Source organism: Xenopus tropicalis, chromosome 4 (genome assembly GCF_000004195.4).
Source record: "Xenopus tropicalis strain Nigerian chromosome 4, UCB_Xtro_10.0, whole genome shotgun sequence".
Lineage (NCBI taxonomy): Eukaryota > Metazoa > Chordata > Amphibia > Anura > Pipidae > Xenopus > Xenopus tropicalis.
Window position 1 is genome coordinate 102289138 of NC_030680.2, and position 26775 is coordinate 102315912.

A 26775-nucleotide genomic window follows, 5' to 3' on the forward strand; every position below is an offset into this window, starting at 1 on the left:
AGCAACTGGCAAATTGAGTTGTGAAATCCATGATTTCAAACCACCTTAAAGGAGAGTATCTATCTTTCTCAAATGAAGGGAAGCCCAGAGACCAACATCACACCAAGGCCCTTTGGACTCCTATGGTACCATCAGCCCCACTGGACCTGTGCAACCTGGAGAAACAATAACATCGTGGTCTGCAGTATATCAGCTTATCTGTGGCCTCGCTACACATGGACTATCTGTGGGCCACTCTGGGTGAAACCTGACCTCTAAGTTCTCTTGCCTGATAAATACCATATTATGTTTTATGGGTCAAAAGGCCTGTTACAAAGGGCTGTGTTGTCAATACATTTACCCATACTTCGCTTTTTATTATAATTTATAAGAGGGTTGTCTTATCTTTTCCTAATTTCAATTTAATTGACATTTTCATTCCACTAACATTTGCGGCACTGAGCTTTTCCAGTTTGATTCTCTCAGGCACAGGAGTTGAAAAATTAGGAGTTCTGTGGAGCACAACAGGCCATGGTGGGCATCTGCTCACATATTTGCTGCTTGTGCCAGGAAACGAGAAAAAACTTTTTCCTGGTTATAAAAAAAAAGTGTTAATAAATCAGTTGCCAGCAATTAATCACAGCCACCAAAGCCTCTGCTTCAAATTTGCTATTAAATGCTGAGGTCCAAATGCAGCTGTGATGCTTGTGCCAGAGTGAGTCTGTCAAGAAATGCTGGGGGACTCTCACAGTGGCTGTCATGGAATGCCGTGTTCCGTGGAATGCTTAGGTCCACAATATGTCATTAAATATAACTATATCTGTCTTAAAACACTAGTACACTTTGTGGGTCTGATGCTGCCATTCCACCCATGGAAATGGATGTGTCTTAGTGGCCATGTTTCCAAATACCATGCACATTTTACTAAGTTATGGTACTGCCACCCCCAAACCAGGCTGTAGCTTCAGGGTTCTAACAGCAGCCTGGGTCAATTATAACAATTAATTAACAGCACAATTGTGCCAAATGATTTAGCCACACTTGTCACTCTACAAAGACTGCTGTAAATTACACCAACCCGACTGAACATTTTTAGCCAAACTGTGGCAATTTTTTGTATTGCCAGCATTCAGATGCATCTCACCACCACAATTATAGCCAACCACAATGTGGGGAGTAAATGACCCCCATTGTGATAATCACCAAACCCCAGGTGTCTGCTGCTGTATTCATTGAGAAAATGTAAAGGTAATGTTGGAAAAAGGAAATAGCATACATCAGTATTCTGATAACGCCCTGCTGCCTGGCCCTCCCCAAATATAAAAAAATGCATTAGTGTGCATGTTTTCAGCACTTGTTCCAAGAAATTCCCAAACAACAACTAAAAATATATAGTTATATGGTAGAGAAAGAGAGATGCAATTTCATGAATAATAAGAAAGGATGTGATGCAAATGTGAAAAACATGAATAAAGAAGGGAAAAAATCACATTATTCTCCCATTCCCAACTGTGTAGCTCCACTTTGCCAGAGAGTAAGCCTTTTATTTTAGATCAGCAATGACTCTACATTCCTGGTTTGTGGAACAAATTCTCAAAATCTTGTGTGGTACTTTAGTAAATACTTTCCGTTACCATGGTAAAATGTATGAGTATACATCAAATTACTGTTACCTGTTATCTGGAAATGATGATTAATTACAGTATAGCCTCAGAGCTGTAATAGGTTTTTGCTGCATGCCAAGGGTACATGTTACAGTGAATGCCGCAGATGGAATATCAGATGTTTGTACAATTGCAGCTGCCAATGTAATGTCACATATTTGCTTAATGCATTCTTCCACCATTTTCTTCCACCATTGTATTTCTGTCACCATGGTGCTAAACCCATGTGCACCATTCTTGTTGGTTCATAAATGAGCCATATAAAATGTTGTCTGTTTTTTTTGGGTGCAAGGTGAATTGTTGGCAAAATCACTTGTGTATTTGAATTTTTTACCTTGCCCCCTCCCCCTTCATTTGCATTTGATCCTTTTCATGTTTTTCTCTACCACCTTGTTTATTAGTGATGAGCAAAATTTTTGTCAGGCATGGATTTGCCACTAGACAAAAAAAAGTTGCATGTGTAAAAAAAAAAAAAATTGGAGCTTCAAAAAAAAAATGGCAACCATTTTCTTGACGTGCATCATTTTCTGCGTTTTGCAAATCTTTTCAAAGTTTCACGATTTTTTTAGCGAAATGGGACAGATTTGCTCATCAGTATTACAGACATATATTTCCTTTCTGCTGCAGTTCTCTTTAGCTAATCATTTGTTTCTTGATCATTATTGTAGGGGGTGAATTGTAAAACACTAATTTAACATTTAGAAGGTTCTATTTGTTTTTTTATTGTGATTGTCCCACTGTCATTCCTGTAGTTGCACATTCCATCAGTGGTTCAGTATGAGAATGTAGCTTTCTGCTGTTATGTGCAGATCACTTTGGCTGCATATTTGGATATTGCTTCAGCTGAAAATATAGAAATTTAGTTTTTCTGAAATTATCATCAGGTTGCTTTATTTCTTTCCACTGCAAACCATTATATCTGCAGGCTTATTGCGCTCTGTAGACCTTGTGCTGTGAACAACAGCAGTGGTTATTTTCAATGGTGGCATCAAATGATATTAGCCTAGTTAACATACAGTGCAAAGAACAATCCAATTATTTGAGAGAAAAAGCAAATCAGTCAAAATTGAAGAATTTTTTTTGTTCAAGAAGGACACCGTGGGAGTTGGCACTGCCAACATTTCTGAACTTTCTGTATAACCGCTTTCATGATAATAGATCCCATACTTGTGTCTGTATCAACTTGCCATACCATTAGCAGGCAAGCTGCTACGCACCAGGAGCATTAAAAACCATTTGGGTGCTGTGTATAAAAGAGGCTCTGCCAAGTAACAAACACTGTATTTTTGTGTAGATTTCACTATGAAGCAGGGTCTCCAATAACTGGTAGTAACATAGAACATCTGTGGTTAATTTACTAACATATGTGCTAAATTGCACAAGAACAGCTGCCATTGTTAACTGTACTCATGCTATTTTTAGTACATTTATTAGGAAATAGGTCACTAACATTAATGCTTTTTTCTTGCAAGTAATAACATACTAATGTTATGACTTGCAAGAAAAAAGCATTCAAAGCAATAAAAATATGTTCAATGCTTTTTTACCATTTGTACTAAAACCATCTTCAGGCTTGCTGCCGTCATCTCTACTGTTGCTAAAAGTATATTTCAGGGGGGGACTTTTCTTTCAGAAGAAGAAAAGGCTACTTACAACCTATTCTTTCAACTGTAGGAGAATAAAGTGGTGCTGAAAATTTGTGAAACCTTTTGAATTCGATAATTCTACGTAATTATGATCTGTTTTTCCCGCAAATCCTAAAACATAATGAGAACAAATACGTTTAAAACATTATATACAATCTTTTTTATTGAGGAAAATGCTAGAAAGTTAGTAACATGTTTGCGGGAAATTAGAGTCAAGTGTTTCAAGCAATGGGATAATAATGGGGTGTGAGTTTGGGAATCCCTATTAAACTGCTTAATGAAATAGTATAAATGTAGATGAAAGGGAGTGTAGGATTGGCCAGACCAGGGATGACTTGGCAGAGGATATCTTTTTCTGTCTGTATGAATTATGTGTGTTACGTATATTAACAAATACCCAATGTTAATAAGCAGGACTATTCCCAACATCCCATTAGGACTCCATGTGCCAGTCATCATATTACACTCATGATCATCACTCGTGATCATAACCAAAACATTAGCACTAGCAATTTGTACCCAAAACACACTCTAGCCAGCATCGGATTTCTCATTCCACACCCCCTCCACCCCCCTCAGGATCACGCATGCGGAAAGGATGCAGATTAAGTTTTCTGCGTGTCCTGTTCCCAGTGCTCCATATGTGAATAAATTTAGGTGCGGCGGGGCAGCATGCAGTCCCTAATTTTGTGCCGCCCTAGGCCCGGGCCCTTGCCACAAATCCGGGCCTGACTCTAGCACACATTGTGAAAGGACCTTCTTTAGTCCTTGTATCGGTTATTAGTTGTATTTTGTATGTAATCTGTATGTTCAGTTTATAACCCCTCCATTGTACAGCATTATGAAATATGTTGGTGCTTTCTAAATACTTCCTATTAATGACAAGTGCAGTATCAGCCATTTGGTCATAATTCAAAGAATTTCTATGCCAGAGAAAAAGAGCCAAAAGCTTACCACAACTGACCTTTCTGCTTGGCTTTCAGAAATGTCTAGGAAAGCGAATAGGCATTCTCCAGACTCTTTCAATATACTGGAACCATAATAAACAAGGGGTTATCCCCACTTCCCAAATGTCTAATAGAGATTCAGTGGTAGTGTTCATATGACTTTTTGTACAGATGTACAGCATATGCTTAAGTCAGATTGGATTAGAAGTATATAAAGCCAGTGGGAATAGTTCCATCTCAGTACCAGTACAAGTTATTGTCTATATAGTGCCACATTTTTATCCCTGGACACCGATGTCCCTTGATAATGGATAAAAACAAAACAAAACACATATAAGGCTTGATAGTTTTAATTATTTCAGAATTTTTTAAAGCTATTGAAAACACTCCATTGATTACATAGCATATTTTTATCCCCAAACCATACCGTGCAGCTTTGTATGTAATTATATATTAACCAGATTCCCATAATAAACAAACATATGTATTGAAACTTCTCAGATTAAATATCTCCTACACTAAAACAAATTTAAGGTGATGGTCTTTAATTGGTGAGAGACAAATGCAGACTACTCTGCACTCTTTGCTTTTGCCAATTTTGTATGCAGACAGTAATTCACTTTAATGTTAATTATTGTTAATTGAATAAAACCAATGCAATTAAACAACACAGAGAATATAGCAGATTAAGTATTTTCTACTTCAGTACAAACAAGGAAAAAAAATGTCCAGTATTTTTTCTGCTTGCTCTAAAGGGTTAATAGTTCTGAATTATACAGGGTCCATTATGAGCACTAATGTACGAAGGCTTAAGAAATACATTATGTTTTATCAGTGGACACACTGCAGAAAGAACTTAATCCAGAGTTAAATCCCCACTATATGCCTATCGCCTGTTTACAAACCGTAATTCTTCCCCTAATTCTTTGTTTTTCATGCCACTAATTATGGCTCGTGGTTTCTGACTAAAAAGAAAATATGAAGAAATACAAGGCACTTTAATTGCATTATAAAACATTTGCTCTGTTATGTTATCATTTGTGCTGCATTAACCAACTTTATAAAAACTAGGAAACAATGGGTTATACTTTAAGGCACATAATGTAATGGCTCTATTGAAAAAGAGTTAATAAGATTTGTGAATATTAGAGCCAATTGCCGTTGGATTCCTGCATTGCTACATGGCCGGCATATACAAGTGTAATTAAAAAAACGCTATATTTCTATATTCTGATCTGATTTCACATAATGTACTATAATGAGATACTAAGTCAGCAGCAGTAGACATGAGATTCACATTAACCACTGAACTATTCACCTCAACAAACTGGATTAACAGTTAAGGGTAAGCCTCTCTTTGGTACATAAGGAGTTGTCCTGGCAACCATTTTGATGCAGTCAATAATGGGGCAGACACTAAGGCACAGGGTGCAGCCAGTGCAGCTGTCGGTGACAGTAGTCAGGTGAGTCTCAGGATCAAACTCAATAGCCTGATGGGAAAAATAAAATAAAGGTCATTTTAATAAAGGTCTTTTAAAAAGCAAGCGTGAATGTCATTATTTATTCATTTCAGAAGTAATTGATAGAAGACATAGGAAAAACACTAAGCAGCAATTCTAAATTCAAAAAGTAATGTCACCAAGAAATTGAATAGTATATTGTCAGTCTCATAAAATGTCAGGGTTTCTTATAGTATTAATAGTGAATTGACTATACTATTCTGCTGTTACTAGAAAGTGGTTACTATAGATAGCACTGGGGTCATAGATTCTATTCCAACCAAGGATCTAGCTGCAATGTCCTCTGTGTGGATTTCCTTTAACACTCCAAAAACCTAGAGGCAGGTTACCTGGCTCTTGATAAAAACTGATCATATTGTGTCACTATGTCACTAAGGCTTTCAGAGGAAAAAGTAAGGGTCAGTTGTTTAGGTGGGTGTGGGTCCTCTGCCTCAAGCTGCTCACCATGTTGATTTCTGCAGGATCATATGCCAGATATGGCCAGGGACATGCAAGGCTATATGTAATCAACACTACACATACAATAAAGTTCTGTATTGCAAATATGCTTCTGTTAAAGAAGTCTAACATAATCTCTAATAAACAAAAGGAATTCTGGGAATGAATTCCAAACAAACTCTTAGAAAATCCCATTTAAATGGATTTATCCCAGAATTCCTTTTGTTTATTTGTATCTGTATATGGAAGTCTCCTCAACCCTAATGATTTGTTTGTTTAACATAATCCCTATGATTTGAAGGAATCTATGGCAGCACAATTCAAATAGGCAAGACCTTGCTTTTGTGTAAACACTGCCTCAAAAAGAACACCCACTTTCAAGCAAGAAATAAGGGTCAGATTAACATACTTTGAATATTAAATGATTCTAAAAGTCAACCCATATAAGAACATTACATAAAATGTAACATTAAGCTCATTTATTGGGGGTGGGGTAGTTAACCCAGAATTTTAGGTTCAGCACAGATAGGTAAAATCCAGTGTATTTTTACCTAGTTCCATTAATGCCAATATATGGTGTATTTTTACACATTAATAAACATGAGCTTCGGTCTGTTGTTAAACATTGATTTATTAAACCTATATGTTCTACAGTATATAGATGCAATTTTTTAAATGCATTTATCCTTTATAAAAGTGAACTTACCTGGTATCCAGAATCATTGCAGGTCATATAACATTTGCCACAGTTTATGCACATTTCCTCATCAATCAGGGCTACAACTTGTTCTTGTATGTTCAATTGACTGTAAGATCCAATATATTGCAAAGCTCTTCCAATAACATCCTAAACAGCAAAAATACAGTCAAATGGTAAAGGGCTTCCCCACTACTTATCAGTTGCTTCAGACACTTTAAATATATGGTATTTCATAAAATGCAATTGAAACAACACACTCTTTAAGAACAATTACATTTGTGTAGGCACATTTTAATCCTTAGAGAATGGTGTAACATCTATATTTGCATTCATCAGTTTAACTGAAAGAAGAACTTACCTCTTAAAAACTTAACTATTAATTATTTATTTTGTAGATGAGTTTAATAAAAGCACTCATGTCCACAATCTGTCCTCGAAAATGAATGTATACATCTATATGATGCATTAAGTGGAAATAGTGATGAGCGAATCTGTCCCATTTCGCCAGAAAATTCGCGAATCTTTCAAAACATTCGCGAAACGGCAAAAATGTCGCACGTCAAAAAAAATTGTCGCCCGCGACTATTATTTTGACGCGGGCGACAATTTTTGAACGTGCTGCGAATTTTTCCGCAGCAAATTTTTTCATCCGCTTTGCGAAACAATCCACCAATGGCGAAACGCAGAAATTCGCTGCGAATCCATGCCTGGCGAAACATTTCGCCCATCACTAAGTGGAAATTGTGAGATGGAACATTTTGGTCTATCTAGGTCTATGTAATATAAATTTATATTTTAGTCATTTCTTGTTTCCCCCCTTCACAAACTAGGGACTATAGTTGTTCACTATGGCAATAGTAAGGGTAAAATCTGGAGCAGGCATTGAACTTTAACAGTTTTCTTGAAAAACAAATGCTAGCACCAAAGTTAAAATATTAAACGTAATAGTTATATGGAAAGACATATGGTTGATAACAATGAGTGAAATTTAAGTTTCGCACAGAAGAACACTTATAAACTCCAATGGCTGCAAAAAAAAAAGTTGCGTGGTAAAAAATAAGACGCCCATTGACTTCAATGTATTTTGTAAATTTTTGCCATTTTGATAATTCTTCAACAAAGTGAAATTGGACAGATACACCCATTACTAATTGGTTGACAATTAAGATACTGAAAGGTTATATCAATTGGCCAATGACACTGCAGTCACCATATGGCAAATCTTGGTACTCTAGGGGGCACATTTACTAACCCACGAATCCGAATTGGAAAAATTCCGATTGGAAAACGAACATTTTGCAACTTTTTCGTATTTTTTGCGATTTCTTTTCGGCGCCTTTACAACTTTTCGGAAATTGTCGCGACTTTTTTGTTACCAATACGCTTTGCGCGAAAAAACGCGAGTTTTTCGTAGCCATTACGATGCGCTCGTATCTTGTCGCGACTTTTTTGTATTGAGCGCTCGTAAGCGGCGGGCGAAACTGTCAGACTTAGCATGATTTTGGAAGCCTCCCATAGGACTCAATGGCACCCTGCAGCTCCAACCTGGCCCAAGAAAAGTCACCATACTGAAGCTTGAATGAATCCGAATCTTTCGTACTCGGCGCGAAGGCTACGAAAAAGTCGCGACTTTTCGCGCAAGTAGTAACGCTACGAAAAAATCGCCAGATTTTGTGCAACATTTGTAATGCCAACGAAAAAGTCGCAACAATTTTCCGAAAAATCGCCAAATACCTATCATTACGAAAAAAACGCAATCGGACGCATTCGGCCCGTTCGTGAGTAAGTAAATGTGCCCCTAGGTATTGTATTTATTATACAGATTGATTGGGACTGGGGGGGGTTTCCAAATAATAGGTCCAGGCATGTGCCTTGGAGTTACTAAAAAAATTAAAAAAAAAAAATCAGATGTGTGTATTATGAGTTTTATACGTGTACTATATTCATATAAGTATTTTGTAATTCCAAAAATAGTATTTTGCCTAATAAAACAAAATATAAATCTAGCAATTGTAAAATATACATTAAAACGATTACAAATCTGTAATTAAACTTGCAAGGCATTGTAGGGAATGTAATTGTGGCTGGAGGAGAGATGAATTTTGCTACAGAGCCTTAATTACAAATACCTTTAAGTTGTAAATTACACTTTTATAAAAGCTCCTTCGAATTACATTATCTTCATTAAAACTTTGTTCTCTTTAAATATTTGCAGATCCAGTATTCCCAAAATATAAAAAAATTATATATAATGAAATACTGTTCTGATGTTACAGTATACTAATAAAGGGTATGTAACTGATGATTTATTATACATAGTACGGATTTTAGGTGTCATGCATGATGAAGTTCACAATGCAATGTTTGTGTTTATTATTTGTGTTTATCCATTATACTTCCTGCCTCCTGTGGATGACAGGAACAATTTCTATATGTTATAATAGCAAGTGGTTGCCAAAAGTTCCAGATGTTTTAATCATGGGTGATTATCCAGAGAAAACTACAAATATCAACACCTTGCGGCTGAATTCTTCAGTTTTGAGGTCGTGTTTTGCCACTGTTTATGCAGGCTTTTATTTTTCAGTTACTTAGCTTTCTGTTACCTCATTTAAATGATAGAAACTGCTTATCCGATTCCAGAATTTAGGCTCTCTGTCTTTAGGAGCACAGCATGGGCATGCGCATTAGAGCTTAAAGGGGAACTATCAAAAAATGTATATTTAATGGAAATTAGAACCTTTCTAAACAAAATCAATAAACAATTCATCCCATTTCTAACATATTGTTATTCTTTACAATCCATCATTCAGCACCTGTCTCTCTACATTTTATTTTCATGCAGTAGCGGGAGTCAGATTTTAATTGACATGTAGGTCTAATACATCTTTTTTTGGGGGGGGGGGGAGGGGGGATTCTCTTTCCTAGCAGATGTGTTAGAGATAACTCAGATAACTTATTCCAGCACAAACAAAATCTTACTAAAAATAACTGGCAGGCACCCTGCATGTAGAGAGAGCATTTGTGGTTATTTTGAAAGAGTGAGCTCTAGCACACCATCTAGACAAAGGGAGCCCCACCCCTCAGAGGATGTATTAGACCCATTTAACAAAATGTGACCCCAACTCTTAGATGAAGAGAGGAAGATGTCCAGGGGAAGATTAACTATCTCATTAATTTCATTCATTTTTATTTATTTTATTTACAAAATGTTTAATCAATTATATTTAAAAAAAAAAGTAATTTTATTGAGAGAAAGCTTATATTAAATTTGTAAATTTTAAAAAGGTTCCCCTTTAAGACTGCACTATGCTTACTACCCGCCGGCCATCTCTGTACTGATCTCAGAGATCAGATTAGTATAAAGGAGGCAATTTTTTAAAAAAAAAAATTGTATTGGGAACTTTCCACTTTGAAATAACTTTGTAGAAGGTGGACAGCCCCTAAAGCTTTCCTTTACAACATTGCAAACACTGGACAGTTTTCTTGGTCATAATACAGTCTGATGCCTATTGATTCACTGTGTAAGTGAGTATTTGCTTTTTTAGCAGGGACTATAATTAACTAGACACAAAGAATGTGCATCTGAAACCAGTACCATTATTGTACATATTCCATCGATGTGCAGTGTGAACCATTACAAGAGTATATATTATTTTTTCAATGTGGAAAAATCTGTATTATGTATGAGGGTTTATAAAAAAAATCTCTAAGGCAAATAAGCAGCCTTTCTAAGCAACTGAGAGCCAATAATAAATACCTGCATATAGTCATATTTATTAATAACACAATGCTTTGTACCACTGTCTCTTTAATTTATTCCGCAAAAAGTAAGCCCTTTTTAGAAGTTTTCAATTCACTGCACAAGTACACTGTATAAGATGTATAACCAACACAATGTTATTTAATAATCAAAAGAACGGAACAAAGGGAGCAGCCATCCTTGAAATTTACAAAACTAATTATACCTTAACAGAACATCTGTGATTCTTTATAAATCAGGGTTGCATTTTGACTACATCAGTCACTGATTTGCAATGTACAGTTGGAAGACAAAAAGGAATAGCAGGGGGTCTAAATAAATCATACTAATTAAAATATAACCTCAAAAAATGCATTCGGTATGCAGTCATACAGCTAATCCTAAACATTCTACACTCATTTCTGGTTTGTTTTTAGTATGTTAAACTCCAAGACAAAATGTTGTTATTTTTAAGTAAAAAGTTTCTTTTAATAATAGGATGTATTATGTGCAATGTGTGAGGTCTGAAGGTTCCAGATTAGAGATCGTTCTGTAAACTGGGTCAACCATACCTACTTAAAAACACGTAAACATTTAAAAAAAACAAAAAAAAAAACAAATAGGGTTGTTAAGACATTATGAAGAAAAGGAAATCATTAGAACAACAAGAAGTGTTTCCATTAATAGTACTCTGATTCCTGAGCTTTCTTGATAATGCATGTCAAGATAATAGTTTCCATAGATTTTTGCAGGAAGAAATAGCATTCTGTAAAAGTTGTTAGATATTGCATTGCAAATTCAGTATGAAAATAAACAACCTGGGAGAAGCCCTGAGCAAGCTGGACTAACACACACAAGTATATTGTGATTTTTTCTCCTCTTACCTTGACTGAGGGAATAGGTTTGTTTGGCACAAAATGAGTCTTCTCCTTTGTTACAGGACTTGTGTTGCAAGTTAAATCATTGATTTTGTTTTCAGCTAAAATTCTTTTGCGTTTTTCCAAATATGGACCAAAGCTAGGAAGTTTCTAAGGAAAGAAAAAGGACAATTTCACTAATTGACACCCTACACAAATTTACCAACAATGTGTGTTTGTGCCCATAAGTTGAACATAGTGTTTATTGCAAGAGAGTATTCCATCAGGGGATTATGCATTTTTTTGGCTGCTTATAAAAACATAATTGCATTCTTTCATAGAAATTATTTGCATACACTGGCTATCATCAGTGTTTTAATCTTGTTCCATTATTCCATTAATGCAGAATATGCATCTAGGTCTTTTCCCATTAATGGAATTCTATTTTTCTTTACAAAGAAGGAATTGGAAAAGTGAAATCAGTGATTTCTTCTACTGAAATTTCAAGGTTCTAGGTTTCGATTGCTTACATAATAGCAGGTTGCCATTACAAGCATTATGAAGAGAGAGAGAGAAGGAGTGTGTATTCAGTGGGTAGGTGTTCATCCAAAAAAACCCCACAACACTATTATTGAAGTTTTTAAAAAAAAGTTCAAGTTTTCACAACTACCCCACATTTTCTTAATTAAATCAGTGCTCTGTAGGCTGCACTACTTGCATCTTTCATTTCTTTTTTAAACTTATTTTGTTAGCTAGAATCAGAGATTAGACATTAAGATCTCTCTTTCAGTTACCAATGTGACTAGTGATGAGCAACATTTTTTGACCGGCATGGATTTGTGTCGAATTTCCACGTTTTGCCATTGGCAGATTTTTTTCGTGAAACGGGCGCAATTTTTTTTGATGCAAGGTATTTTTTGTGTTTCACAAATTTTCCGCGGTTTTTGGAATATTTTGCCGAATCGATACAGGACAGATTCGCTCATCGCTAAACATGACCATCGAATGGTCCATAACTGTAGTAAAACACAGTAAATCAATTTTCAATAAACATAATAAAATGCAAAATAGAAAGTAATAATTAGTAGTAAAATAAATTACTAAACTGTTCCAGCTTGTTTAATTTGTGTTGTAAAACTAAACACTAGCCTAGAAATAATTTCCTAGATTATTATAATTAGATAAGAATAATTTTCTAATAATAAAAACTGCATGACAAGGTTGACTACAATAAATTGCCCAAAGGTGACCTGATTACTAGTGCAGTTGGAAATGATGACTTCATTTTTCCTGATTGCTTGTGAACCAAGGTGCCCACTGGAGACCCTGTGTTAATCAAAGCTGCTTGAACTGCCTGTATCTTATTGCCAGTTGGCAAGTGTTACTGAAAAATAATGATCACAAAGTTTAACAGCAGTATATCTTGTGAACCTAGGTCAATAATGCTCTTTATCAAATATTAGCCAACTTTTATTGGTAAATGACTTTACACAAGCTTTCACAAAATATAGGGCAAACATTGCAAAATGGTGTCAGACCAGCTAAACTAATGACTGATATGTAGCAATGTGTTGCTTGTCTAGGAAACATTGGTGAATTTGCTAAAAAACAATATAGAGAAGTGCAGAGAATATGCTTTGGGTTCTCTTGGGCGAACATGAATTAATTCCACCATCTAATTTTAAGTCTTTTTTTAAGCTAAGAAATAGATACATATTTAAATGATTAACATTTGCGCCATTCTACTTTCAGCAGAATTTGTGTATTTTAGGTAGCAGATGTTTTAAATATATGCTACAGTATAATTAATGCCTTTTTGCTGTTGTTGTATCATGGTTTCCTTGATCTCCAACAAATATGTCAAAATAAAAGAAAAACAACAAGTGTTTTAACGGTCCCTAGAAAATTATAGTAGTTGTATACTACAAACCATTTTCTTTGCTCTGGAAATGGCAGTTAAAATACAGATGCAAAACCCTCAGTTGTACACTGCCTACATAACGCAGTACTGGGGCCCATTACCCAAAATAGTAAAATTCACATTTACAATTTGTCTTGTGATGTTTTTGCTGCCCGCATCTTTTTTCATATTTTTTTTCCATGACCGCGTCCAATTTGACGCAACTGCACCTAATTTGACATGAGCGTGCTTATTTTGACGTGACGGTTTTCTGCAGCGAATTTTCACGGAAGTGCTACAAAACAATTCGCCATATGCTTTTTTGCTGATTAGAGATGGGGTGATTTAGTAAGATCTGTTTGTTTAAACATTCCAATGGTTCTAATAGCACTTACAGTAAATGCATAAAACCTTACACCACCTTGTTACAACCTGTCAAACCCTCTTCAAAAACATTAGGCAGGGCACACAAACTCTGGAACAGATGTCCCCTCTATTTAAATCAATAACTATTAGGGAGCCATTTATTAATGCTCTGTTTTTTTTTTATTTTTCTGATTCCGATTTTTTAGCGCTAAAAGTCACAGAATTTTTTGAGATTTTTTTTTTGAGTTTTTGTGTAAAAACTACTAAAAATCCAAAGCTGACAATTTGCCAACTAAAACTTGCTGAGATCATGTAAAAGTCATTTCATTAAAACCTTGTTACCAATTCCATTAATACAGGTATGGGATCCCTTATCTGGAAACCTGTTATCCAGAAAGTTCCGAATTACGGAAAGTCCATCTCCCATAGACTCCATTATAAGCAAATGATTTCCTTTTTCTCTGTAATAATAAAACAGTACCTTGTACTTGATCCCAACTAAGATATAATTAATCCTTATTGAAGGCAAAACAATCCAATTGGGTTTATTCAATATTTTAATTATTTGTAGCAGACTTAAGGTATGGGGATCCAAATTACAGAATGATCCCTTATCCGGAAAACCCCAAGTCCCGAACATTCTGGATAACAGGTCCCATACCTGTAGTATAAAGTAATAAGAGTGTTACACTTAAACAGGATGATCAAACATATATACTTTCTAACACCGCACTGTATTACTTGCTGTTAAACATAATGATGATGATAATAGTTATGGGCATTAATAAAGTTAAAATAATTTTCAAAAATGTTGCATCTTAAGACTTAAATGACAAGACGTGTATTCCCAGGATAGGGAAATGGATGCCAAACTGTAGTGCTTTCATATTACTATTTTATTTACTTGAATTTCTAAACCAAGTGATAATGGACTGTGTTTGTGCCAAAATAGAAGAGAGTTCTGTAAAGAGACAGCACAGCTCTAAATGGTATGCTTTTGTACAGGGAAATCCTTTTGTTCCAGTCCCAATTTAACATGCAGTATTGCCTGCAGCAGCTTTGTTTGTTCAATCTAAATTCCATATACTGTACTGTTTATTTGTTTTACATGATTTTGTGCTTGTGGAATCAATACAAGTATTGCATTAGGACTAGCTACAAAGCCATTTCAATAGATTATCACAAGGTATCCATATTCTTGCAGTGTACAAATCTATTAAAGTTTGCAAAAAGCAACTACGTAGTAAAATGCACCATTTTATTGTCAACCCCAGCATCTGGTGGCTAATTGAGGATGGGCACCATCTGATTAGAGGTCATTAAAAAAACATTCAGCACAAATCTCTCCTTGAAAATAAGTACATTGATTTCCCATTTTGTGACTGAAGCTTTGTGATGAAGGCTGTTTTATTACTTTTCACTTGAGGGGAAGCTTTTAAGCATCATATTCACGACTAATGTACATGCAGGATAGCAGATTCTAAAAAGCCAATGGGGAAAATATCTAGTTAAGAATGATTAAAATATGTCAGAGTTGTACAATGTAGCCAGCCTCAGGTCTGTATGAGTGATTCTGTCCCAGAATTATCTTATGATCAGAGTGCCTATTGCAGCACATGAATGACAAGAGCAACACGTTTGTTCATCTCTGTGAAATGCTGTAATAATAATTTGATCTACACTATCACAAGGCCATAATTACAAATCAATCTTCTGCCATGAGATATTTTCTAGTATGTAAAGGCATGTTACAGCCTTTTGGCAGCAAATTCCTAGTACATGCTACAGAATGAGACAATTACTGGGCAAAATAATCACATTAATCACTATAAAAAACCCTATAAAATAAACTGCATTTCTTTAAAGGGGACCTGTCACCCAAAGAAATAATTCCAAATGTTTTTCTATCATGTTAGTTGAGCAAAATAAACTTTACTTACACTGCATACATAATTTAAATGTCCATGCACAGACTACACAGTTATAGATGGTGAGAAGGAAGGGGGAATACTTTTATAATAGGTATGGATGTTTTAGTTAAAAAAAAAAAAAAAAAGAATGTGGGTTTCATGTTTAATTCAGGTTTTTTTCTTTTTTTTTACAGGTTTTTGTGTCTGGATGACCGGTCCCCTTTAAAGGAAAAGAAAAGGTGGAATCAATGGGGGAGGGGGTGCCCATTTTTATTGGTTTCTCCTGTGGGGTAATGATAGGGTATGCCATTTTACGTAAACACATTAATGAAAGTTCAAGCTTTACTCATTGTCCAAGTTCCCAACTTTTCTGTACAGTAATTCATTTAAGTTTTAGTAAGTTGTCTTTTTATATCCCCTAGTTATAAAGAGTGTTATAAAATGATTGACTTTTATACTATCTCACACACTATTAAATTTCAAACTAATAATACAGAAAGTACAGCGTATCTGCTTTAATCGTTTTGGGTTATTAGTTTCTTCTGTGGGGTAATGATAGCTCCTGCCTATTTACCTAAATGCATCATTTTATGCCCATTTTATATCCATTAAGCTTCATTATTTTTATTCTAAGTACTATTAAGAAAAAAAAATCCACGTTAGTGCACTCTAAATTCCCTACGGTCAAGTCATAATATAACATTTTAACTTCAGTCTTTTTTCCATGTTAGCTTGTTGCACAGGCGATATTTACAGATCAGTGAACTGTTATAGTTGTGACCAACCATGATCTCCGGAACAGAGGAAAAAGAGCAAATATATTTGCTTAGTGTTTTGCTACATAAAGTATTTGAAAATTGATTGGTTCAGAACTATCAGACCGTTTACTGCAAAATTTCCACTTAAGAATATCAGTGTATAAGAGATGCACACAAGGAACAATATCATGAGGATCCATGCCAGTGCAGAGAAGGTTGTAGAGATGCCCTAGCACTTGCACTGGAATATTTCACTCATTGGAGGATTAAGGCTGCTCCTGTTTTTTGCTTTATAACATATCGATCTCTCTGTAAAAGTAGGTCACCATTTAGACCATGGATATGTGCATACAATGCACTCGCTTCATTAATTATTATCTATGAGGATCTATTCTTCATAATGCATTGGACCTGGAGTTTTGCAGATAAGGGATTTTCTGTAATTTGGATCACCATACTTTTAAGTTCAATAAAAATCATTTAAACACTAAAGAAACCCAATAGGAGTGTTTTTTCACCAATATGGATTCATGTAGCTTAGACACCATCATGTATAAGGTATGTTATCCAGAATGCTTGGGACCTGGGGTTTTCCGTATAAGGGATCTTTCTGTAATTAGGGTCTCCATACCTTAAGTCTGCTAAAAATCATTTAAAGATTAAATAAACCCAATAGGATTGCTTTGCCTCAAATAAGGATTAATTATATCTTAGTTGGGATCAAGTACAAGGTACAGTTTTATTATTACAGAGAAAAAGGAAATCATTTTTAAAAATTAGAATTATTTGCTTATAATGGAGCCTTTCTGAATAACAGGTTGCTGGATAAGGGATCCCATACCTGTTTTATTCTTTATGTAGTGTAGACATGTTTGCACATCGGGTAATTAAATAAAGAAAAGATGTCTGTGTGTGCTGTACATGTGTCAATGAAGTTGTTTATTTATAACTGTGGATTTGTTAAAGGGAAATAACAAATTTGCACACTATCCTTTGAAGATGATACTGTTGTTTATGGGGAATTTTATTTTTTTAGTCTTAGATAAATATCACTTTTGTAAAATATATGCCAACTTCAAGAAATGTATCCATGAAACAGAAAACAATAGTCTCAGGATCCTTTAAAAAAAAAAAAAAAAAAATAGAACAAATTCCACTTACTGCATGAAATAGTCATATTGTATCCTTAACATGCAGCACAGAGAAAGAGAGAAATGATGGGGTAAACCTAAAATAACATGTTTAACAAACTCCCACTGTGAAGTTTGAAAGCTTGAAATTTTAGCCCCATGATGTCCCTGGAGCAATATTTTGAAACCTATAATATTTCACCTTTCTACTTGGGCATAGTTTTTAAGGACAGTCAAATGTACAAATTCATTTTGCTCTGTGATGCCAGTATTGTCATACTGTATAAGGCCTTATGTGTGAAAAATAACATTATGGGGCATAGTATACAGTGCTGTTATTCATTCTTTTTCTGAAGAAGATCCCTGTAATTTTTACCACACATTTCTCCAATGAAAAAAGATCCTGCTACTAGCCTGAGCAAACTGCAAATATGTAGGGGCCTATTTTCAAGCAGTGTAAAAAGCTTTACACTGGAAAACTGGTGTACAAAGTGGCATTAGATAAATGTTATGTATATAAATTGGTGTATTTGCCCTCATGTGCAAGTTTATGTGGTCCATCACAACCATTAAAAAACTAGTCACGGTATTTATAGTGTGGTATATTTCTATTTGCCCCAGATGCCAACACCATTCCCACAATGGTTTGGTAACTACAAAAAGCTGTATTTCCGCCATTTCTACAGCATATTGTATTTGCAGATGGCAGACATGGATTGTGCTGCATGTGAGTAAGATAAGAAAGTGTTGAACACTGATATTTCAGCTGCCTATTTAATATCAGACACCTCATTCCAGGGTGAAGATCTAAGTTTTAATTTTTTTTTCTTAAGAGTTCCTTAGGGAATTGGGTCATCTGTAGTGCCAGAAATAGGGAATTTTTGAAAAGACATAGGACATTTGGTACTAGAGAAGAATCCCTATAAAAAGGAGGAAAGATGACTGTAAAAAGAGAATTGCTACAGGCTCAGCACTAGAGCTAATAATAAAATATATTTCCTATGTCTATTGAAATGAAAACTACACCTTAAAGGAATTCTGTCATTGGAAAACATGTTTTTTTTTTCCAAAACACATCAGTTAATAGAGCTTCTCCAGCAGAATCTTGCATTAAAATCAGTTTTTCAAAAACAAAAATAGATTTATTTATATTTAAATGGGTTAGCCATATTCTTCATTTCCCAGTGTGCCACAGCCATGTGACTTGTGCTTTGATAAACTTCAGTCACACTTTACTGTTGAGCTGCAAGTTGGAGTGATACACCCCCCTCCCAGCAGCTGATCAGCAGAACAATGGGAAAGTAGCAAGATATCAGCTCCCAGTAGATATCCGAATAGCACTCAATAGTAAGAAATCCAAGTCTGGCTTGAGACTCCTCCAGTTACATGGAAGTAGGAGAAACAATAGGTTACCTGAAAGCAGTTCTAATGTGTAGCACTGGCTCCTTCTGAAAGCTCAGTCTCAGGCACAATGCACTGAGATGGCACCTACACACAAATATTACAGCTACAAAATTACATTTGTTGGTTCAAGTGATTTTTTTGCTATGTAAACAGTGTAATTTAGGAATAAAAAGTACACCATAAAAATCACAGCATTATCCCTTTAAGTGCAAATAACTGACAGTACTGTCCAAGTTATAATAACAATGGCTTCAGGTGTCTACTTAGGGGGAGATTTATCAATCCACCAACGGCCCGATCTTTTCGTACTTTCGAACTTTTTCGTACCTTGGGTATTTTCGCCGATTTTTTTCGTTATTTAACGTGACTTTTTCCTACTGTGCGTAAAAAAAAAATGCTACAAAATCGCATTGTCGCAACGAGTTCGAAAGTTTCGGATTCATTTAAGCTTCGGTATCGTGACTTTCCTTGGGCCAGGTTGGAGCTGCAGAGTGCCATTGAGTCCTATGGGAGACTTTCCTTGGGCCAGGTTGGAGCTGCAGAGTGCCACTGAGTCCTATGGGAGACTTTCCTTGGGCCAGGTTGGAGCTGCAGAGTGCCATTGAGCCCTATGGGAGACTTTCCTTGGGCCGGGTTGGAGCTGCAGAGTGCCATTGAGTCCTATGGGAGACTTTCCTTGGGCCAGGTTGGAGCTGCAGAGTGCCATTGAGCCCTATGGGAGACTTTCCTTGGGCCGGGTTGGAGCTGCAGAGTGCCATTGAGCCCTATGGGAGACTTTCCTTGGGCCAGGTTGGAGCTGCAGAGTGCCATTGAGTCCTATGGGAGACTTTCCTTGGGCCAGGTTGGAGCTGCAGAGTGCCACTGAGTCCTATGGGAGGCTTCCAAAATCATGCACAGAAGGATCAAAGTCGGAAAGGTTTTCCTGCATTTTATTATCGTTCGGATACGACAATTTAGTGACTTTCGGATCGCCAATACGATATTATCGTGACTAATACGATTTTTTCATAAGCATATTCATGATATTTGCGATCATCAGAAATTATCGTATCCAATCCGAATTTTTCCCATTCGGGATTCGAACTCGCGTTTTGATAAATCTGCCCCTTATGTGTAGTTGATATTCAGGTTATCAGTGTATCACACTGTATAACAGACACTTCTCTCTCATGAAATGGTAATGTTAGAGATTGTTGCATGCAACAGGTTGATACTAGTTCATGAACATCTGCCAGCCTGTCACCTAATAGACAACAACATATTCTCTAAACAGAAAAGATTTCAATTCATCAGGGATTAATGTAGAATGTGCTTAACTTAAGTACCTTCAATTGTGATTTCCATAGATTTTCATATTCATGATACTGTGGAGAAAAGCATTCTACTCAGTCTAACCAGAACATGAAAAAAATGAAAACATTGACAGGCACTTTATCTACATTTTGTTAAGCATGTAAGAGAAGAATGAGAACGTATTTATGTTAATTGAATTCTGTCATACTTTAACACCATAATTGGCCATTTACTGTTAGATATATGGTACATATGCTTATTGTAGTATGACACTTCTCCCCTGAGCTCTTGTTCAGCAAGAAATTGTGTACAAGTTTTTATAAATGACTTACCAACCCAATAGGAAAAAAAATTAAAAGTTGTTTTTATAAAAAGTGTGAAAGATTTGTGGTGCCTCAGGTATCAACGCCAGTTGTGGCAAAAAAGCCACTGTTGGTAACTTTAAGAACCAAAATTACAATTTTGTACATTAAAATGTAATGAAAAAGCTAAGCACGGAGGGGTAAGGGAGGGAGGCATCGCCTAGGCTACCTCAGGACAGCACCAGGGGCCAAAACACCTCTGATTGGGTGCAATACAATATTTGTGGATAGACTTAGGGGCACATTTACTAATCCACGAACGTCCGAAAAGCGTCCAAATGCGTTTTTTTTCCGTAAATTGTCGCGACTTTTTCGTAGCTGTTACGACTTTTTTGTCGTATCCAAGTACGAAAGTTTCAGATTCATTCAAGCTTCAGTATCGTGACTTTCCTTGGGCCAGGTTGGAGCTGCAGAGTGCCATTGAGCCCTATGGGAGACTTTCCTTGGGCCGGGTTGGAGCTGCAGAGTGCCATTGAGCCCTATGGGAGACTTTCCTTGGGCCGGGTTGGAGCTGCAGAGTGCCATTGAGTCCTATGGGAGACTTTCCTTGGGCCAGATTGGAGCTGCAGAGTGCCATTGAGCCCTATGGGAGACTTTCCTTGGGCCAGGTTGGAGCTGCAGAGTGCCATTGAGCCCTATGGGAGACTTTCCTTGGGCCGGGTTGGAGCTGCAGAGTGCCATTGAGCCCTATGGGAGACTTTCCTTGGGCCAGGTTGGAGCTGCAGAGTGCCATTGAGTCCTATGGGAGACTTTCCTTGGGCCAGGTTGGAGCTGCAGAGTGCCATTGAGTCCTATGGGAGGCTTCCAAAATCATGCAAAGTCTGAAAGTTTTGCCCGCCGTTTATGAGCGATCAATGCGAAAAAGTCGCAACAATATACGAGCAAATCATAGCGGCTACTAAAAAGTCGCGACAATTTGCGCAAGTCGTAAAGGCTACGAAAAAGTTTCGACAATTTACGAAAAAGTCGTAACGGCGACAAAAAAATCGCAAAACATACGAAAAAGTCGAAAAATTTTCGTTTCCAATCCGAATTTTTCCCATTCGGATTCGTGGATTACTACATCAGCCCCTTACTTTAGGAGATATAAGGTCTGGTGATCCAAATGATGCAAAGTTCCCTTATCCAGAAAACCCTGTATCGCAAGCATAAGATTCTATATCTGTAATAAGAAATGAACCAAGTGCACTGTGTGCACATATCCATGGTCTTAATGGTGCCCTATCTTTAATTAGACACATTCATATGTTATAAAGCAAACAATAAGAGCAGCCATAATCTTTTAACTTCCCAGTGCATTTGTCAGGACATTTGTACAGCCTTCTGTGCACTGGCATGGCTCCTGATGAAATTGTCCCTTGTGTGTTTGCTTTATACATTGACAGCCTTCAGTGAAAATTCTGCAGTAAATGCTCTGATAATTCTAAACCAATCCATTTTTGAATGCTGGCAGCATACTGTATGTAACAAAAACACTAAGCAAACATATTTGCTCATTTTCCTCTCCATTGTTCTGGAGATGGTTGGTCAACTATAACAGTTCACTGATCTGTAAATATTGCCTGTGCAACAAGCTAACACGGAAAAAAAGATTGAAGTTAAAATGTTATATTATGACTTGACCGTAGGGAGTATAGTAGTCTGTTCAAATTAGTAGCTTCCTGTATCTGCACACAGATCGGCGTGAAAATGTCTGTTCCACACTGCTCCATGTAGTCGCATGTAGGCGAGAGCTGTACTTTTCCGTGCAGACCCAGGAAGCCCCTGATTTGCAGATCCACTTCTCTCCACCCAATTAAAATCTGCAGGCAAAAGAAGTGTTAGATTTGCTTTATGCCCCTGGCCTTAATATATATTGTTAATAAATTGGAAATTTGCTTAGGAGCCCCACACATGCACAAAGAAAGATTCATGGCTTTGGTTGCCTTTCATAACAAAATATTGTAGTATTGTTTCTGGCAAGCATTATTATTTAAAGGAGGAAAGCTTATCCAAATTCAGTTCAGATAATATATCTGTCAGGCAAGCATGAAGCTTTGTTTAAATTTCAAACTAGTAGATATTGAGGAAAAATCAGTGCTGATTTCATGGGTACATTAAAAATGCTAAAGAGTATGAAGAACGATTACTAATGTTACACCACAAAGGCAAACCGAGATTTATCTTTATATTTAACAGCATTTTAAATATTTGCATTTATCGCATTGATGCTTAACGGTTAATGGTAGAGTTACAAAATGGGTATTTAAATGCAATTACCACAGCTACAAGTTTATAGTTAAGCAATTTATTTTTACATTTAAAAGAACTGAAATTTATTTTCTTCAAAATCTACCCATCTAGAGATGAAATGGAGAGAACTGGAGCACTGCTTTGCTTTAGAATGCCAACTGTCATATTCTCATGTTAAACTTATGCCTGTGTATAAACATGTTTAATGCTTCTCCTACAAGAGATAAGCAATTTGGCTGTGATTCATATTATAGGCCAATAGAGTCTCTGTTTAGGTTTGACTGTTTTACAGTTCAGCTAATGGGACCTTAAGGGCACCTTTTCATGTGTATACACAATTACCCTGAAATATATTAGTGATATCTATGCTAATAGCGATCATAATATTACTTATTCAAAGGACTTATGGTCTTCAGTTCCTTTGGCCTGTTATTAATTACCAATGTATTCCTTATAGTTTCAGGGGTTAAGGATTTTTACATAAGGCAATGACTTGGTCACTTCATCCCTTATAAGATTGACACATAGCAATTTTTGCAATGCAGTGCAAAAAATAGAGACACATAAGTGGTGGGTGATCACATTTTTGTTTAGTGCTGCTTGCAATGTTATACTGTTCACTAAACTTTTATTACATTGCAGATGTTTAAGAGCTTAAACAGCTTAAAGATGGTGTAAATGTTAGTGCAAAAATGACTTTTCATTAAGAGGTTTTATTACATACACTGTGTACTGGCAGAAGCTAAAAGAAAAAGCAGTCACTATCTTACTGACTCATGAAAGGCAAAGGGTTCACAAAAGGTATTCTACATTTGCGCAAAGCCAAAATTGTTTACAATGCGACTTTTTAGTCATGTTGCGCCCATTTTATTCCCTTTAGCGACCTTTATTACATTCCCCCATTTCAGCATTCAACAGTGCAGCCATTTTCAGGTTAGGGTTAAAATGCTGAAAGATTTGTCAGAATGCTTTAGTGAAGGGAAAGACAAGTTACTGATTTTACTTTGAAAGCCGGTCACTTCAGGTCTTTCTGTCCCAAAGCACCTGAAAAAATTATTATCATACTAATGAAGGTGATTTTGTGACTTGAAATAAATGTCATGGTTTTAATTAACCGATTCCAGCATTAAAGTAGAGATGTCATATGGGGTCACTAAATAAGAGAAGAATTTGACAAAGTACATCAGAAAAATCCATGGCACTAGGCACTTCTGTTCTAAATAAATTGTCAGTGAATAAAATGGCAATTATTACCTGGACAATCGTAAAGCATTGTCTTAGATAGAACCTATTTATATGTAAACTACCAAATATAATAAAAACATTCAATTATATTATGTACAATAATAATATTTAACATAAGCCAAATAAATAGGGCTCAAGCTTAAAATGCGTTATGTCTTTTATTTTGGTTTTTAAAAAAAAATATATTTATGAATTTTATTATATAGCTGCAAGGGATTATTGTTTTGTTTTTTTTATCCCTACTGCAGTAACGTTAGGTTGAAGAAAGGTAATGAACTCTGTATGAATGAGCCCATCCCATAGCCCACTTTGGGGTCTATTTATTATGCGGCGTAAAATGAAATTTGCTAAAATATCAGTGTTCACTGTCTGAACCCCAGATTTTACCCTGTTATTTTCCACAAGTTCCTGCGGAAAAAAAGTGTAAAAAAAAAAAAAACTATGCCAATTTTATGCTGTTTTTTCCATGGTGACGCCTGGTGTTGTGTGGAATTGTATGTGCCTCAGGTTAACGGATCAGGATATATTTGTTGTGAGTATGTGATAGGATAGTAAATTTTAAGTTTCACTTGTAAAAGGATTGAGGTAAAGCATTGTGTAAATATATCAGTTATATTTTTATTTGTATGTTTTGCTTATAAAGCTCTTACTATTCCACTGCACTTCACAAAGATTATTCATCATTCACAGTATAACTCATTGTACAATGTCACAGGTAGTGATAAGTGAATTTTTTCACCAAGTATGGATTCCCAGCAAAATTTTGCATTTCACAATTGGAGAATATTTTCACAAAACTGCAAAAATTTGCCACAAAAACATTGCTAGTCGTAGCAGGAAAAAAGTCACCATAAAAAACACACTCCAATGTATTTTGCATGGGAAAAGTAGCCACAAAAGAAAAAGTGTCCTTCTTTGAAAATATGGTCCATAAAATATGAACAAATGTTATATAAAAAATTCTTTGCCCAGATTTAGCATTCTATTTCACTGAAGAATAGATAAAAACTATTAGACCAATTCACAAAAGGTCTTTACAGACCAATCGATTCAGAATGATCAATAATGATTTTGGTATCGGTGATTCCAACAAATCCCATCAAACTAAACTAAATTTGAATGAAATCTGAACAAACTGTTCTGAATTGATCGATTAGCCAAGAAAGGTTAAATTCAAAAATGAATATGGATCAATGTCAAAACAAACAAACAAAAAAACTCATTGCCATCTATGGAATTCGATAATTGTGATCGTAAATTTCTAAAGGTTAAGGCAATGATAAACATTGATTTTCTTTATCAAATCGAGCAATTTCCTAAAACTTCCTGCACAGACTGAATGGCTGGAAATCATGTCCTAGTTCAGTCTTTGATACATCTCCCAGTAGAGATACATATAATAAACAAACAAAAATACCAATGATTAATGGGGGACATTGTAATAATTATGTCTTATATTACAAATTGTGGGTTTTAAATTATAAAAACATTATTTGCTCAATAAGGAATGATGGTTGTATAATGTATACTGAAGAGTAATAAACAAAGCCATACATAATGTTTATTTTATGTTTGTGGCAGTCACTAAACTTGGCCATCGTTAGAACTTAAATACAGTGTCTAGCACAAACTGAAATGTGGTTATCTCAGGAACTTACTTTTACTAAAGGAGCCCTGTGGTTTGCAGTTTAAACTATGTGATACCTTATTTTTTCCATGCTGTGAGTTCACCCAAGAATAACTTTACACAGTAGGTGCTGAAAAATGTCAAACGTCATTCTTTTTAACTGCTCCTGGAAACATGAAGGAATCACATAGTGGACACAATTGTTTGATGCTTTCACAATCGTCTTGAGATTCATTTGGATGGAAATTGCTAAATATTTATTTTTTTGTTTTTATCAGCTTGAATACAAGAAATATTTACATTTGCTTAGGTTTTGGGAGCTGCTGAATGTCTGAATATCAAATAAAAAAGAATGATTATTTGAAAAGCACAACTTGACTCTCAACATGATCTTTCTTTCAAACCATACACTGCTTGAGGGAATGGAGTCTATGTATCCTGCAATGTGCTATAATGAGTTGAAGGCTAAACAGGTATAGCTGGGAGATGAGTTGTATCCTTCTGAAAAGGACACTACATCTGGCACCCAAAGAGATACGTATAACAGACTGAGGACCTCATTAACTATTGTATGCCATCATTTCTCCTAAAATTTCAATGTATTTGCACCCACCGCAAATCACATGAGAATTCAAATTGCTGTTCAAGAATAACTGACAAATATCATTTACAGTATTTCTGGGCTGCTACTAAGTTCTCTGTTCTCTGCACATCAGTAATGTATTTTTAGTTAAGGTATTAACAGTAATAATTTGCTACTTTAAAACTTTATGTGGTTTCTCCTACAGTGCTGGTATGGGATCTTGTAGCTATAGCAACAGTGTTGTTTTCATCATTCAGTTTCTGTAATGCAATATATTTTGCAGTATTGCCATTTTATTTTCTTATGTGATTATGGTGTCACCAATAATAAAATATATTTTATGTTTATGTTGTTTTCCTTTGTACTATAGTTAATGGAAACTGACAAAATGCATGATGCTACAATATGTTCCCTCAGGCCACCATCTCTGGGTAAAATGAATTCCGCAGAGTTTACGCATTAGCAAAATGGTCTT

General features: G+C 35.8%; 1 protein-coding gene across 1 annotated transcript in view; it reads right to left on the reverse strand.

Moving 5' to 3' along the window:
• Positions 1-4570: 4570 nt before the first annotated feature.
• dpyd (dihydropyrimidine dehydrogenase) overlaps positions 4571-26775 on the reverse strand; it is a 412417-nt gene continuing 390212 nt past the window's right edge. The window contains exons 21-23 of the mRNA XM_002933799.5: positions 11518-11661; positions 6901-7041; positions 4571-5726 (exon numbers count right to left, since the gene is read on the reverse strand). Of these exons, the coding sequence (XP_002933845.2) occupies positions 5556-5726; positions 6901-7041; positions 11518-11661 (456 nt within the window). The 3' untranslated portion in view covers positions 4571-5555. The remainder of the gene's footprint in view (positions 5727-6900; positions 7042-11517; positions 11662-26775) is intronic.